The sequence below is a fragment of the Dendrobates tinctorius genome, unplaced genomic scaffold (genome assembly GCF_039654945.1).
Source record: "Dendrobates tinctorius isolate UK_male_01 unplaced genomic scaffold, ASM3965494v1 ptg000075l, whole genome shotgun sequence".
In the NCBI taxonomy this organism is placed as follows: Eukaryota; Metazoa; Chordata; class Amphibia; order Anura; family Dendrobatidae; genus Dendrobates; species Dendrobates tinctorius.
The window spans coordinates 31,872,176-31,888,812 of NW_027361743.1; the positions used below are offsets into that span (position 1 = coordinate 31,872,176).

Consider the following 16,637-nt stretch of genomic DNA (forward strand, 5'->3'; position numbering starts at 1 on the left):
GAGGGTGGGGAGACCCGGATAAGCACATGCAGGAGGGCATGGCTAGTAAGAGGAAGCACATGAAAAGGAAGGGTCCAGCGCCAACGGAGGGCAACGCGCAGGAAAGTTGTCATGATCCAGTGTTGGATCTGGCGGTATTAAATGCATTAAGTGAACTTTTTTTCCTTTGGTTCCAAAGTGTGTCGTGATAGCCCCCGGTGGCCATTAGAATTATCACACGTGGTGTTGTTTATTCTAAGTTGCCCGGTGGTGGGGAATGGTATCGCACCTTAGGTTTAGGTTAATGTTCACTTAATTATGGATCAGGTGTTACACCCTATAAAGGTGTGCTAAGGGTGTTTAATCACGGCCTGTGATATTGTGAGATTGTTTTCACTCTGGGGGAGAGCCTGGAGGAAGGATGGAGCTGGTGAGGAGTCCTGCGCAGCTTAGCCAGGGGGGACATGTTTCAGCTATGGTGTCTGGACGAAGGGCTGGCATGGCGTGGTGGGGTCGCAGTGATGGTGTCAGCGGGAAGTGTCTGCATGGACTGGTGGAGTGGCGACTATGGAGAGTGGCACTCACCATGTGGGACTTGGCTGCTGAGCTGGACTCAAGCATGCTTGACTTCGTGTCAGAAGCTGAACTCATCCTTGGGACTCTGGTACTAAGCAGCTGCAACTGGTGGTGGACTCTGCTCCGAGGCTGCACTAAGGTGAAGGATCCTGTTATGGTGATGGATCCAGGTGGAGGAGAAGATGCACGCAGGTGGTGGGCTCTGTTGCTAGGAGCGTACGCAACAGAGCAAAGCTAAGTGGTGTTTCCCCTGTATTGTCTCTTTCCCTCATGTGTGTTATTAGTGCAGTGGTGGGATTAGTCTCCGCACCGACCTATTCCCTAGTGAGGGTTTAGGTTCAGGGCGAGCTAGGGCGTTGAGGTACGCGTGCGGCGCCCGGTGCGAAACCGGCATAGGGAACGTTAGGAGTGCAGGGACACTGGCTCAGGGGAGCTTAGGAGGTCTCCACGTCCCCCATTCCCTATTGCAGGGCCCACCATTGTTGATGTTTCCCAGGTCCCCCTTATTATTTAAATTCGCCGTACTGGAGGCGGGGTTTCCAGATTTTATGTATAACGTGTAATTCCCAAATTCGCCAGGTGGAGGCGGCGTATCCACCTACACGTTTTATTGTTTAAATGCGCCCCACTGGAGGCGGTGTTTCCAGGGTCACGTGTGTTATGGGTTCGCCTTGCGGAAACATCTGCGTCCAGACACACGTGACCATGACAAAAGTGGTGAGGAGTGCGCACGGTTTCCCCCTCCCTCGCCAGAATGTACCGGGGCAGTGACAGGCAATGTTGCACCTGATGAGAGAGACAGAGACAGGGACCACTGTGCAGAGTTTAGAGCTGTGTGAAGCCGGGCCAGAGAGTGCAGAGCCGTGTGAAGCCGAGCCACAGAGTGCAGAGCCGTGTGAAGCCGGGCCAGAGAGTGCAGAGCCGTGTGAAGCCGGGCCAGAGAGTGCAGAGCCGTGTGAAGCTGGGCCAGAGAGTGCAGAGCCGTGTGAAGCCGAGCCACAGAGTGCAGAGCCATGTGGAGCCGGGCCAGAGAGCGCAGAGCCGTGTGAAGCCAAGCAAGAGAGTGCAGAGCCGAGTAAAGCCAGGCCAGAGAGTGCAGAGCCGTGCACACGGAGCAGTGCCACACGGACCAGCATCCGCCGTCACCTGCCACCAACAGCAGGGACCAGGGAGAGCGGGACAAACAGGGTGTGTCCAGTGACTGCCAGAGTACTGGGTGCTGTGCCCTACGCAACCGTGAATACTGCGCACATGCTGCACAAGAGAGACTGTATACCAGACTGATACTTGTGCCCTGACTGGGTCAGTAGATAGTTGCCCTGACATTTTGGTCCGGACTTTACTAGTGGAAATAACAGAGAGGCCACTTTTGGCCCATACAGGACTGTGGCCCATGCCTTTAATTAATCACGATAATATATATGAATGGACAAGGGGCAGTGGAATGTGCTGGAGACCGACCACTGTCACCAGAAGATGGACCAACGTCTACAGCGACCTCCAGGAGGAGGCGTAGTGCCCGCCGTTGTCGGCACTATTGAGTACGCAGCAGAATCTGCAGAGTCAGGACTACCTGATATACCTGTTACACAAATTGTCGTGTATTTGTACTGTTATTATTGTGCTGTGCCTTTAATACCATTTAACTCTTTTATCTCCCTGTGTGAAATAATATCCCCTTTAAATAAACCTGTTAACCCCTGCTCTGCCCGCGACCCATCACTGCATCCCGCGTTCTTGCTTGATATCTTACACAAATATAAAACTGTGTGTCAAGCTGTGTGAATGTAATACTGTGTGCATGTCAAGTTGTGCCCATGTAAAACTGTGTGCATATCAAGCTGTGTGCATGTTAAAGTGTGCGCATGTAAACCTGTGCTCAAGTAAAACTGACCATACACCATCTGCAGTAATCACCTGACAGCTATTCCTCCTCATCTCCCGCCTACATGTTACTTGCTGAGGTTGGCCAAGAACGCATGTGCTCTTAATGGGATGACAAAATACAGAGGAAAAGCAACATGAAAGTCAGAAGAATTCCAACATGATTGAAGCTCCGCCGGCACTCGGTCCGGAGCGCTCAGCTGCAGTGTGACCCCGGCCTTAATCAGATTCCCCAGCATTACTGACTGACAGCGGCACAATGATCTCCATGGTCAGTAATGGACTGTACATGTTGCTGGTGACAAAGTCGGATCTCCAAGTTCTTATTATTAGGAATATGGCTACAGCCTCTTCAGAAAGGAACAGGGCAGGAAGTCTAAGGCCACCTATTGGAAGTAGCAATCCTAAAAGTGGATGTTAACCCTTCCCTTTATCTGCAAATGAAGTTTCTGGTTTGGCTTCTTATCTTAAAGGGGTTGTCCAACTTTGGGGACTTTTTTTTCATTATGTAAATGCAAGAAATTACAGCATAAAATAATTTTAGATATTGGGTTTCATTAAAAATTTGTCACCATTTGCCTCCTGTAGCCTCCACCAGCAGCCATTTTACGGACTGTAGTTCTGTATGGAAAGCTGCGCTAAGAGCAGGAGGAGAACCTGTTATACCTGCATAATAGTCACTGTCCCCTTCACATCTGACAAAGTAGAGATAATAATGCAGACCCCGCTCTCTCATTCTGCAGCAGGCAATAGACAGTGTAATACAGCGGCTGTAGGAAGCTAATGGTGCACAATTTTTAAATAATTTTTAGCCCCAATTACATGCAAGTAAGAGAAAAAATGGCCACAAAGGTGGAAACCCCCTTTAAGTCATGTTGCAACGCCATTTGAAGGGTTAGTATCAACTTTAAGGATTGCTATATCCAATGGGTGGCACTAGAGTTTGTGTCTTCTTCCTCTCTGCAGTAGGTTATTTGCATATTTAAATTCCCAGGGAGCACTGCACTGCTTGGCTTATAAGCCTCGGCGTGCCAACCTAGCGCTCTCCTCAATGCCAAACTTTGAAAGATGATCATTCATAGTCAATGGCTGTCGGCTGAATGCTCGATCTGAGTCTTCAGCCTTGTGTGCTCAACGGGGAGAGTGGAGAAAGATAGACAAATCTGGCAGCAGCCTATCTCTCGAAGAACTAAAGAGTCAGGTATTTAATATCAAACCAACTAGCCCTTATCTCCCCCCAATATGATTTGATATGTGAAAGTTGGGAGGCCTCCATACAAACCGGGGATGTCTGCCGATCCTGTCACTATCAGCAACTTTGGCTAATTTTAATAATGTATATGGGGGTCTTGAAGTACCAAACCTGGCATCACTTACACGGAAAGATAACCGTGAACAAGCGTTCCTAGGATAGGTGATAATAACTTTTTTATCGGTGAGGTTCTGACCACTAGGACTCACACTGGATGGTCGATCCCAATTAGAAAGGAGCGGCAGTGAGCATGTACGACCTGCAACCCATTCATTCCCTATGGGGCTGCCAAGCTCTGCACTTGGCTTTTTCTGGCAGCTCCTTAGAGAATGAATAGAGTCGAACCTGCTGTATTATTTTGCAATGGGGATAAATGCGGGTCCTAGCAGTGGGATTCCCACTGATCAGTAATCTATGACCTGTTGGGGCGATAGGTGATGAGATAACTCATTTTCACTAGACAACACCTTTATGTACCCTTAAGTCCAGAGAAGGATCCTTTGGTTATGGATCTGTCTGGTCTTGTAGGTCCTGGCTACTAGTTGTTACCAACAGAGGGTAATAGGTACCAGTTCCTTTATAAAGAAGAATACCCCAAAAAGCAGACACCATCTCTGCCTACTTCTTCTTGATGTTCTTCTATCAACGCATATAACAGTACCCAAAAAATGCAGACTACAGTGTGATGTTGTATTCTTTGGTATGTACATGTATCACAGTGTCCTAAATAATTATGTGGCAATCTCCTCACTCATACTGTGGATTGATGACCATCTATCACTGGCTCATCTCTCACCACCATGCCAGATCCAAGATAAAGTAGAAATGGGGTCATTGTTTTCCACCAATTATTCTGGTCCTTCCATTAACTGACTCCTTGGTTATCATTACAGCAATTGTATCACTATTACACCCCGTTCATATCTAATAAACACATTTGGGCTAGGCTTTTTCAAATGAAGGGAGGTAAAAGGTTTTTCATGGAAAATCGCTCCGTATCTTACACCTACTAAACTGCATAGGTGCCATGAGCAACATACCAAATAATGGATCCAGAAAAACTAGCGCTGAGAAATCATTAAGGCGAGGATATGACTTCAGTCCTAATATTACTTTTTCGTTGTGCTTTTCAAACAGGCAGAACATGAGTAAATCATGACACCAAGGATATAATGTTCAGTCCCAGACATACATACAATCAATAATTCAATCTCCCGACACTGGAGAATCCATGGAAAGTGACTGCAGACTTGTAGCCTATGGCTGGAAAACCTCTTTAATTAACGGTAAAGGCAGGATTCAACTGAATATCTTAATACTTTTTTCTGCATACATTGTATTATCTCGCTAAGGGTGTCATCCAGCAAACAACAGTGCTCACCTATGCAAAGTACTGATCACGATAGCTGTATGATCACAGGGGGTCTAACTGCTGACATGAGGAAAGCAACATGAAAATCCAATATGTCTGAAGCCTATGCACTAAAGACAATTTTAGAACTGTGTCAGCATTTCATAGACACACTACATAGTCCACAATAATGTCACGTGGACCCGTCCTGTGTGACGCGACCAGCAGGCCGGTAACTAGGACAACAAGACGCGGCATGTGATACTGTCCTGTGTGACATGGCTCGCAGGCCGGTAACTAAAACAACCAGATAAGGGGTAGGGAATCAGTTACAACGGTTGGCCCTGCAATAGGGAAAGGGTACGTGGAGGCCTCCTGCACTCCCCTGAGTCAGTGTCCCTAACGCTCCTAACGTTCCCTATGCCAGTTCCGCACCGGGCGCCAATCACGAACCTGTCGCCCTAGCACACCCTACACCTATCCCTTGCTAGGGAGCTGGGTGGCGCAGGCACTGGCCCCACCGCTGTACTAATACACACTAAGGAAAAACACAAACAGGGAAACACATATCTTAGCTTTACTCTGTTGCACTTGCTCCTGGCAACAGAGTCCACCACCAGAATGCAGCTCTCCTCCTGAATCGCTGCTACCAAGCTCTGTCAGAGCTACAAGGAAATCCCCTATGATGCCTTCCACACCAGGGCTAAGACAGTGCTGCAAGGAACGCTCTCAGCTCCTTCCTCCACCAAGGATGGTTGAAATGAACACTATCACCAACACTGATTGCAACACCTGTGACTCTTTTATAGCAGAGCCAGCAATCACACCTGTATTATAATCATGTGCACTTAACTAAAGAAACAAGAGTGCAATGATGCTCACCACCGCCGGCGGCAAACTTAGAACAAACGACACCACAGTGCAATAATCCTAATGGCCAACGGGGGCAAAAACCAACCTTAAGCACAGGTTAGGAAAAAAAAAAAGGTTATCTGTGCTTTATATCAGTCCTGATTCAGCATGGATCATGACACATAAATGATCACTAGCCTTCAGAGAGAACCACCACAATTGTATTTCAGTGTCTTTTCTGTCTCTAAGTTTGGATAATTGATGACTAATCTACCTCTCTGCTCACTACTTCTCTGCTTCTACTCTCGCAAATCTTTTCATTTTCTCCAAATTTCACAATGGATACAGGTTAAACTACTAACATTGACCTACAAAGCCGTCTCCTCTGTATATCTCCAAACTAATCTCCCGATATCTTCCTACAAATATTTTCCGGTTCTCCCAAGATCTCCTTCTCTCCTCCACACTTGTATGTTCTTCACCCAATTGCCTCCAAGACATCTTCTGAGTATTCCCCATCCTCTGCAACTCTGTGGCCCAACATGTCCGATTATCCACCAAATTTCAAATAGAACTTGAAAATCCATCTCTTCATGAAAGCTTACAGCCTGCAATTACCTTGTGGTCACCTCACCACCACCAGAGCTGTCACCTCACCACCACCTGAGCTGTCACTTTACCACCACCAGAGCTGTCACCTCACCACCACCGGAGGTGTCACCTCACCACCACTGGAGCTGTCACCTCACCAGCACCACCAAAGGAGCTGTCACCTCCTCCACCGTAGCTGTCACCTCTACCTGAGCTGTCACCTCAACACCACAGAGATGTTACCTCACCACCACCGGAGTTGTCACCCTACCACCACCGGAGTTGTCACCTCAACACCACTGGAGCTGTCACTTCACTGCCACTGGAGCTGTCATCTCACCACCACTGGAGCCGCCGCAACCCCCAACCCTACTGTCTCCATCCCCATTACCCTGTAGACCGTAAGCCTGCAAGGGCAGTGTATGTAACCCCTTTTCACATGTACAGCACCATGGAATCAATGCTGCTCTAAAATAAATAATATTCCCCACTCATCTAATGCAAAATTCCTTGTACTTTTCCTGGGCAAAGTCTCAATATTGGCCATATCAGCGGTTTGTAAATTCTGTGTATTGATAAAAAGGGTACTGTAGGTGAACTCATTTCTGAAATTAATGCGTCATCTCCATTGTCTTTGTGGTTTTGTCATATATATATGCATTTAGTTCTGCTTTTATATTTCCTATTAGACCTCATTTCTTGGTATTGCCGTATTACATACTATACTAGAATTACTCCTACATTTACTTGCTGGGTCTATAGCAATGTGCTGAAATCATCTTCAACCGCCCCCAAGTTTCCTGGTTCTGTAAGTAGGGGGAACATTTCAAGAAATCATTGGTAACATCACCCACACTCATTATGTTCCTGGGAATTTCCCATTTTAAGTAATTACTGAGTTACAGGTAATAATGCAGATATTGTCCCCCATACACATTATACTAATGTCGGCCAAACCCGCTGACTGTCTAATGTGTATGGGAGCCCTGGACTGAGGATTATTAGGGGAGTTAAAGGGAGTCTGCCGCCCAAAAATGAATTTTAAATGGGCTATTCAGTTTTGCAGAGGACTTAGTCCCTATAACAACCATACCTGCTACCAGTATGAGAAAATAACTTTTAATTCTTACGTAAATGAAGGAGCTACCATTCACCTTTGGCATAGCCAACAGTTTGGTACACCGTTACGCCTCCTCATTTGCATATTGGGGACCTTCCCTTGCTTCTGATTGGCAATGCCCTCTTCCCAGAGTGAGCACTGTCTGAATGCTACCGGTGTGTGTATGCGCGCTACCGGTGTGTGTGCATATGCGCGCTGCTGGTGTGCGTGCGCATGCGCAGTGCCTGGGCGTGACCGCGTGCACACTCAGTGGTTGAGTGGTTACACTAACACACCCAAAAGTGCAAAGAGCAGCTTTGGAGAACTCCTCTCTCAAGCCACTCAATACACTGCCAAGTGTCTTAGTGTAGCGAGCAGCGACAGTAGAAAGAAGACAGGGAAGAGAACGTGGCCGAGGACAGGCAATGTCAGCTCACATGCACACACACACGGGCAGCATTCTGATAACGCTCACTAATGGAAGCGACCAATCAGAAGTGGGGGAAGGCAAATGCAAATGAGGAGATGTAGCGGTACGCCAAATGCTTGGCCACACCCAGGGTGAACCGTAGCTCCTTCACTTAAATTAAAAGTTATTTTCTCGGGCGCTGTACTAGTTATAGGTACATTACTACCAGGGTTTTTATAAGGGCTAAGTGCCGTCCATCACTGTATAAGTCACGTAAAATACAATTTGGGAGTGCTGGACTCCCTTTAAGGATCCGGCATGTCCGATTTCAGACTGCCGATGATTTTGTTCTACCTGAGAAAAACTGCAAACAGATGTCTGGAGTTTTCCCAAGGCGAAAAAGCTGGACTGGAAGGACAACAACAATTATCTGAGGTGTATGAGGGGCTTTATTCACTAAAGTGCACCATTTATGATCAATCCAATGCTAACCTTATCTTGTTATGTTAAATTAGGTTGATAGGACCAATGATAACTTCCACCAAGCTTTTGAATATGACATTCATTGGTAACTTAAAAGATGTAGATACATTCAGAAGATTTATTTTTTTTTTTACTTTAATTCAGGTATTTTTTTGTCTAATATCATTGGAATTCAGTTTCATTACAAGTTTTACATGGTTTGCCTTCTGCAGCCTTTGTGTTGCATTGTCTATTGCTGGCTGTATTATGAGTTAACTGAGAATCCATCAGTATGAAAGTTGAGTTGAGATTTGCAGTCATAAAATCAGCTGTTAGAAGCTGATAAGGAAGATAAGAATTATATGCTTACTGTCATAACAGACTCGCTGACGGATTCATAGTTAACTCATTCTGCAGCCAGCAATGGGCAGTGCAACACAGACTATAAAAGTCAAACCGTGCAAAATTTTTGAGGCCCAATTTAACAAAAAATACATCCATTCAAGCAAGAACAAAAATGCCTTCTTAGTTGTCCATAACCTTTAATGCAAAAGTACAAAGGGTGAATATAAATTTTATGTTGTTCTACTGCTCAGCGCTTGCACTAAAAACATAAAGTTCCAGATTTCATGTGAAGACAGCAGCTTTGGAAACAAAAGCACAGTCAGAAATAAAGACACCATGGACATAACTAGGGTATCTGGATGGGAGCCAACTTTGGTTGGACCTAAGTTCTCACAACATGTGAACTGAACATTGGAAATGTCAGTCTTAAAGGGGATGTCCAGGCTTGGGGTTCAAGTCTGCAGTCATTATATGTGATTGATTGTAGACTTGTGAATTTTCACAGCTCCTCCATTGCTTGGGCAGGGAGCAGGTGAGCACATGACCGCAAGTACGCAATTTCCACTCATGCGGTCACTTGCCGAATAGACGTGTGCTGCCTCACTAAGTACAAGTGTATTGAATGAGGAAAGAGATGTCTAGTCTGAATGTGGCTGGAAGTATGCATATCGCATACTTACAGTCACATCACAGTCCGTTCTCAGCGTCGGCACCGGCGCCGCTACAAGGTTTCACAAGTGTGCAGTCAGATAGAGTAACTGGTAGACTTGAACCCCAAGCTTGGGGGTCCCATCACATTCTACATGAAGAGTGTATTTCCACTAGAGCGGCAAATCTATGCGGCAACCTCACCCAAAGGAGAATGCTCTCCTTTTGGGGTGAAATTGCCGCACAGATTTGCCGCTTTCATGGATCGAACCCTAAGCAAATTTGTCTACTTGGTCAACTGAACGTCAGAACCTATAGAACTACTCAAGAAGAAATTGTGGACCCATCGACAAGTCTTTTACTTGGATCGAATAACATGAAAAGAGTGAAATGTTCAACACAAATAACAGACAAGAAAGTTCTGAAATGGAGTTTCCACAAAGCGATAAGTGTAAAGTAGGTGGGAAGTTTGATTTCCTACTTCTCCTTTACCGAGGAAGGTGAGTTCCCGACATTACATAAAAGTATCATGGAGTGCTAGAGGAAACCAAAGGGGAAACACACAGGGGACAAAGAGCAATGCACTCAGGTAAGAGGAAGGAGATGGACTATTTATAGGTGGGGGACTGGGAAGAACACAGCTAAGGATATGGGAAAGTCATTTCCTTTCGATATCAGGAAAAAGCCTATTTAAGGTAATTAGGAAAAATAGGGATGTCCACTTACGTAGGAGAGACAGGAACAGAGGAGAAGTCGGGACAGACTGTGACAAGAAGAGAGCTGAGGTATAATGGCAGGAATCAGAGGTGCGGCTGGATGTAGAGACTTTCTGCAACTCACTGGTGGAAACCTAAGCAAAAGTGGTCAATGGCAAAAATATGAGGTTATGTTGTGGCTTTATCATGTCTGTTTTGTCTGGTTGATATACTCTCTAGAAGACTGGATCGCACGTTACCAGCATTGTGTTTTTCTACTTTTAAGATACAAATGTTTCACACAATCCAAAAAGAAATTTAAAAAATATAGGGATCTAGTGTACAGGACTGGAGCGGGTGTGCTGGGTGCCAGAAGGGTGCAAATAAGTATCTCTGCCTTGATCAAGACTTTTTATACAAATCTACCGCAATAAACTGAAAAGCAAGAAAATAAATAGCAGTGAAGATATAAACATGTTGTTAACAAAGTAACAAATAATCATAAATAATGCGACCCCTAGGGCTCTGATACAGACCTGTTCTATACAACCCTGCCTTTTTTGGATGGCTAGGCTATAACAAGGCACCATATGATAGTGTATGGGCGTCTATGGGTCCATGCCGGCTGCTTGGCCATGTGCAAGGACCCAAAAGGATATATACGATATTTGCTTTTCCTCCAGTCTAAATCTAAAAATTCAACTGTAAATCCAAATCAACCTAAAATGTTAGACTTAAAGAAGTCCAAGACGTGAGCTATGGGACTCTTTATTTTCTTCTGTCTTCTATTCTTCACACCCATTGATCTATACATGCCATATAGGTCAGGTTTGCGATAAAAGATGTGGAGGAACAAAAGAACACAAAATAGGGTGACCCTATTAAACGAGGATAAAAAAATGTATAGAATTAGTGGTGCTCACCTAGGGGGTTTGAGTGGTAAACACTGGTTAAAATATATCAGAATTATGGGCAGTAGACATGTGTCACTTGTAAGTATAATGATTTATTATGGCTTTCCAATGTGTTCGTAAAAAAAATATCATCTGTGTGTGATTTTTTGATGAGCTGTCCAGAAAAAATGAAAAGTCAAGTTGGCAACACAGAAGGAATGCGTTGGGCATACTCCCAACTTATATGTATGATGGGAGGCTCAGACGTGATGTGAACAGAGGTTTAGATCAGTGGTGTCTGACCTGTGGTCTCCAGCTCTTTCCACCAACTGTCAGAGCACGTTGGGAGATGTTTTTTGAAAACTACTGGCAAGGTGTCTATCAGAGACCACTCCTTTGGAAAGCATAATTCAAGGTCTGTAGGCAAGTGACTTAAGTTTTTGTCATATTCCTTTTAGGAAAACTGAATAGTCAGAAAGTACATATTTGTCTGTATTTACTTGGCACCTGTAGCAAATAACCTACCACAGGGAGATGATCTAATAGACCAGGCAAAAAGGTACCTTACAGCTCACTGAACTCCATGAACTAATGCCATGGAATGAACCACAATGTTCCCTTTGACTGAGCAAACTGTAACACATCCAGCTAGATAGAAAGCCTGGTCTGTGAGCTGTATGGAGCCAGAAAAAGAGTTTTCTCATGGTTACAAAATAAGAACATAGGTTACGATGAACCAAAAGCACAAACGGGGCTGTTAGGAAGATTGGCTTGTGACTGAGTCATAACTGGAAACATCTCCTCGGCTTTGTGTCTGGCATTGTGCTGTGTGTGCATGGATGCTGGTTGGATAATTGTAGCACATGCTTTGGAATAAACACATCCAGAGTTGGGCTTTTCCAGGGCTCATAAAGATTTGCATCTAGATAGCTCCACACTTTGGGTACATTGTTTCTATCACATTTTGGCACAGTAAGCCGATGTCTTCAATGGAAATGTAAACAGACTAATCTATACCGATACACTCAGCTTCCTCTAAATCAAAGCTGCTTATCTGGCCAAGCAGACAGTAACTTTAAGATGGATGTAATAAGGAATTGTCTCGTCACGCCACTGCATTGTTCAATGACAATATGCATTCCTGGAAAAAGGAGCCGGAGGATATTTCACTCTAAATTACCCTGGCCAAGGCAGAATCCCTGAATTACGCAGAAGCTGGGGTGCATGCCTCAGTAGACCTCCTAAACCTACAAACAGCCTAATATGTAGTGATATGGGACCAAAGCAGTTTGCAAACATCATCACCGTCTCCATCGGGGCTTACAATGTACATTCCCTATCAGTATGCCTTTGACGTGTGGGAGGGAACCGGAGAATCCAGAAGAAACCCACACAAATGGTGGGATTTGAACCCCACCGATTCAAAGCAACAGTGCTAACCAATGAGCCACCGGGACCCCCTTAAGAGTGGTCTCCATCCTGGGGTCCTCTAACAATGATAGTGGTAGTAGTTTCAGAATAGTTGGAGAGCCACGTGTTAAGGACAATTTATATAGTTTGGTTCAGTCTTTAGGTTGGGATTGCGTTGTGTGTGGCACCTAGATATCATTGCAATGTAATAGGACTTACTTTTTGGAGTTACTGTATATAGGGGACAGGACATGGTAAGCAGTAAGATTATCATTTGTATTAAAAATGGTGGGATAATGTGACCACCAACAAGAATGATGATGATAATAATAATACACATAGTCATCATTGCAACCATCATCTTCATCACATCGCAAACAGTTTAATGAGACCATCCACAATCTCAGGGTAACGACAAAATAAGTTGATATCATTATTGGAAGTAGAATCGACGCCTTCGAAATGTGGTGCTGGAGAAGGATGCTATCAATGCAATGGATGGCAGGAAGAACAAACAAATCAATTTTGGAACAAATCAAGCCAGACATGTCACTCGAAGCAAGGATCACCAAGCTACAATTTGCCTACTTTTGCTACATTATACGAAGAGAGCAATCACTGAAGAAGGACATCATGTTCGAAAGAGTAGAAGGAACAAGATGAAGAGGAAGATGAACAACCCAATGGCTTGATACTACCAAGATAATGGTGGAGAAGACCCTGGTGGGCCTATGTGGACTTACACAAGATCAGTCTTCCCACAGTTCATCAAACAAGGCGCCATGGCTCGTGATCGAGCCAAAGGCCGTTATAAAAAAAATAATTATTGATAACTAGAACTATTGAAGAGGAGCACCGGAGTCTGAACAAGTGTGACACGTAAGGATCAACATCTGTGTGCCACAGAAATGTACCCGGAGGATTCTCCAGTATGTAGCATATTACAACACTGACCCAAAATCAAGTCATTGGCGTCTCAGGCGTCTTGTTCGTGAGTTTAGAGATGTTCTAGGAAACTAATAAGAGTAAATGATTAAATCTGATCTGTCCCTTTCAAGCTAAAGACGTAAATTTCTGCGATCTATGATATAATTAATGTATTTGAGAACTTAACAGCGTCTCCACCAATTTTAAGATGATCTTACGTATTTATTGCCTTTTTTGTTTAAATAATTTTTTCTAGTTCTCCAGTCTTTTTCAAAGCACTGTACAGGATGTCAATTTTGCCATTTGGTCCTAGGATCAGTTGTGGTCTTCTGTATGATGTCTACTCCCAGAAGCTCTGGGATTGACACTTTCCCAATGCATCTTACTGGCTTGTACTGGCTCCCGAAGATTGTGACTTTCTGGTAATCTACTACAAGTAGTACTTGATAGAACAATCTCTAAAAAGGTCAGGAATGATGAATTTGCCTGGAAAGCCAGTATGGCTTTATTATAGACAGCAGAATAATAAATTAGGTAGAATAGATAACGTCAAGCATTTATTTTAGTTCATAGTACTCCATTTGTAGATTAAATAATATGCAAAAATTACGAATACGTCTGATCCTTCCATAACTGTGATATATGCGCCACTCAAAACTATTTTCTGTTCTCCTGTGTGGATTACTCTGTTGTCCTACGCTTGAAATATTCAATGTTTCTAACGCAATCGAATGGCAAAAAACATCATTCGTTGGCGATAAACAGATCCATCCTGATCGGTCACAGCGATAAATCATAGTAGATGAAATAAAAAGACAATTCCCAAGAGACTTATTCAGCCATAAAGTAAAATTGCTTTTATAGGATGGATGTTGATCTTTAGACAGTTTCACAAATTTATTCTAGATCCAGAGTGTAAAAGAAGCGACTCGCACGGTGCGTTGGAGTTACGCCGATCTTGGCACATCATGAGTCACAAGTAAAAACTGCGACCAAGTTTAGGCTCATGCTGCAAGTCATCATAGTACGTATCCAGAATCAGACTATTCAACAAACCCAGCATCATACAAGGTCACATACCCAGAATCAGACAATAAAACAGCAAATCTAGAATAATAGCCTATAATATATACAGTATAATACAATGAAAAGTAAATTAGAATCATAACATCTCCAGAATCACATTGTATTCTACATCCAGAATCATACTTCATAATGTATCCAGAATATTACGCTGTATTATATAACCTAGAATCCTTCTATATAACATGTACAGAATCATAAATAGCACAATCAGAATTATGCTAGGTAATGTATCCTGAGTCATATTATAAACTGTACCCAGAATTATACTATGTGGTATATTCAGAATCATACCGCATAATATGTCCTGTATGACACCCGGGAAAATATCCAGAATGATACCATTTAATGTGTCCAGAATCATATATACTATACCCAGAATCATACAAGGTAATGTATTAATGTATCCAGAGTCACACAATGTAATATATTCTGAATCCGTCTACCTAATATATCACATATAACATCCTGTAATATATCAAGAATTATATCATGTATCTAGAAGCAATGTCAAGTATCCAGAAACATGCTCTATATAACATTTCCATGTAAGTTATCCAGAATGATACAATGTAATTGTTCTGAAATCATACCATTAAATTATCCAAACTTTTTCAAGCTACTGATCAATCCTCAATCCAAGTTTAGGTAACAAATGAGCCATTTTATGGAGCCGCCATGCACAGATTACACCTTTCCTGAAATCTTACAGAAAAGCATGCTTTATCTAGAAGTTCAGCATCTGGTAAAGGTTGTCCATAGTTAGTCCAAAAAAAAGTCATTAAAATATAAGAAAAAATAGATATATACAAGTGATAAACTGGGCCCATCTTCCTCCCCACCATGTCCTGACAGAGGTCCTCTCATACATGGGATTCATTAATGGAGCTGTCAGATGTAGAGGAGTGCACCTACCTGTCAGCATCAGGCATCCAAACACCAAGCACAGCATTGCCACAGTGACACAGCTTAACATCTCTGTCCTAGATCCCACAATCTGCAGGGCTAATGGCAATGATGAAGCCAAGGATGAGCCTCCAGTAAGAAGTGTCCTCCCTGGTCCCCACACTGGCAGTGATGAAAGTTTATCCTGCAGCCCAGAGCTGTCCAGCAAGTGTGAGAGCTCCTCTCTCCTCAGCAGCTTCCTGCCAAGTGACTGCTAACAGCAGTGTGTCCTTAGCTGCAGAGTGGGAAGGAATATCCTGAAGGACAAAGTGCTGGAACCCCAGGGAGATATCCATTCATTATGTGCAGCCAAAGTCTCACACCCCTGATATAACCTCTTCTAACTGATGGCATCAGCAACCACTCCCTGCCCATGACATCACTGAGCCCTGGTATAAAGGCAGCTGGTCCTACCACATGCAGGCAGTAACTGGTCACAGCTGCAGGGACCACAGCTCTCAGTCACGTCTGCATCCTACAGCCATGGACCCCACACCCATAGATCCCACAGCCAAGGATCCCAGATTCATGGATCCTACAGCCATGGATTCCATAGTCAGGGATCCCACAGCCATATATCCCACAGCCTGGGATCCCATAGCCATAGCCATGGATCCCACAGAAAATGATCCTACAGCCAGGGATCCTACAGCCAGGGATCCCACAGCCATGGATCCCACAGCCAAGGATCCCAGATTCATGGATCCTACAGCCATGGATTCCACAGCCAGGGTTCCCAAAGCCAGGGATCCCACAGCTATAGCCATGGATCCCACAGCCATGGATGCCATAGCCATGAATCCCACAGAAATTGATCCCACAGCCATGGATCCTACAGCCAGGAATCCCACAGCCATGGATCCCACAGCCAAGGATCCCAGATTCATGGATCCTACAGCCATGGATTCCACAGCCAGGGTTCCCACAGCCAGGGATCCCACAGCTATAGCCATGGATCCCACAGCCATAGTCATTGATCCCACAGAAATTGATCCCACAGCCATGGATCCTACAGTCAGGGATCCCGCAGCCATGGATCCCACAGCCAAGGATCCCAGAACCATGGATCCTACAGCCATAGATCCCACAGCCAGGGATCCCACAGCCATAGATCCCACAGCCATAGTTCCCACATCCAGGAATCACACAGCCATAGTTCCCACAGCCAGGGATCTCACAGTCAGGGATCTCACAGCTATGGTTCCGCTGGAGGAGCATTGTTTCATTTACAGCTGA

General features: G+C 44.4%; 1 protein-coding gene across 1 annotated transcript in view; it reads right to left on the minus strand.

Moving 5' to 3' along the window:
* The window catches only part of FLT1 (fms related receptor tyrosine kinase 1), a 66,648-nt gene extending 51,029 nt beyond the window's left edge, over positions 1 to 15,619 (minus strand). The window contains exon 1 of the mRNA XM_073583148.1: positions 15,372 to 15,619. Coding sequence (XP_073439249.1) covers positions 15,372 to 15,432 — 61 coding nt within the window. The 5' untranslated portion in view covers positions 15,433 to 15,619. The remainder of the gene's footprint in view (positions 1 to 15,371) is intronic.
* Positions 15,620 to 16,637: the final 1,018 nt, after the last annotated feature.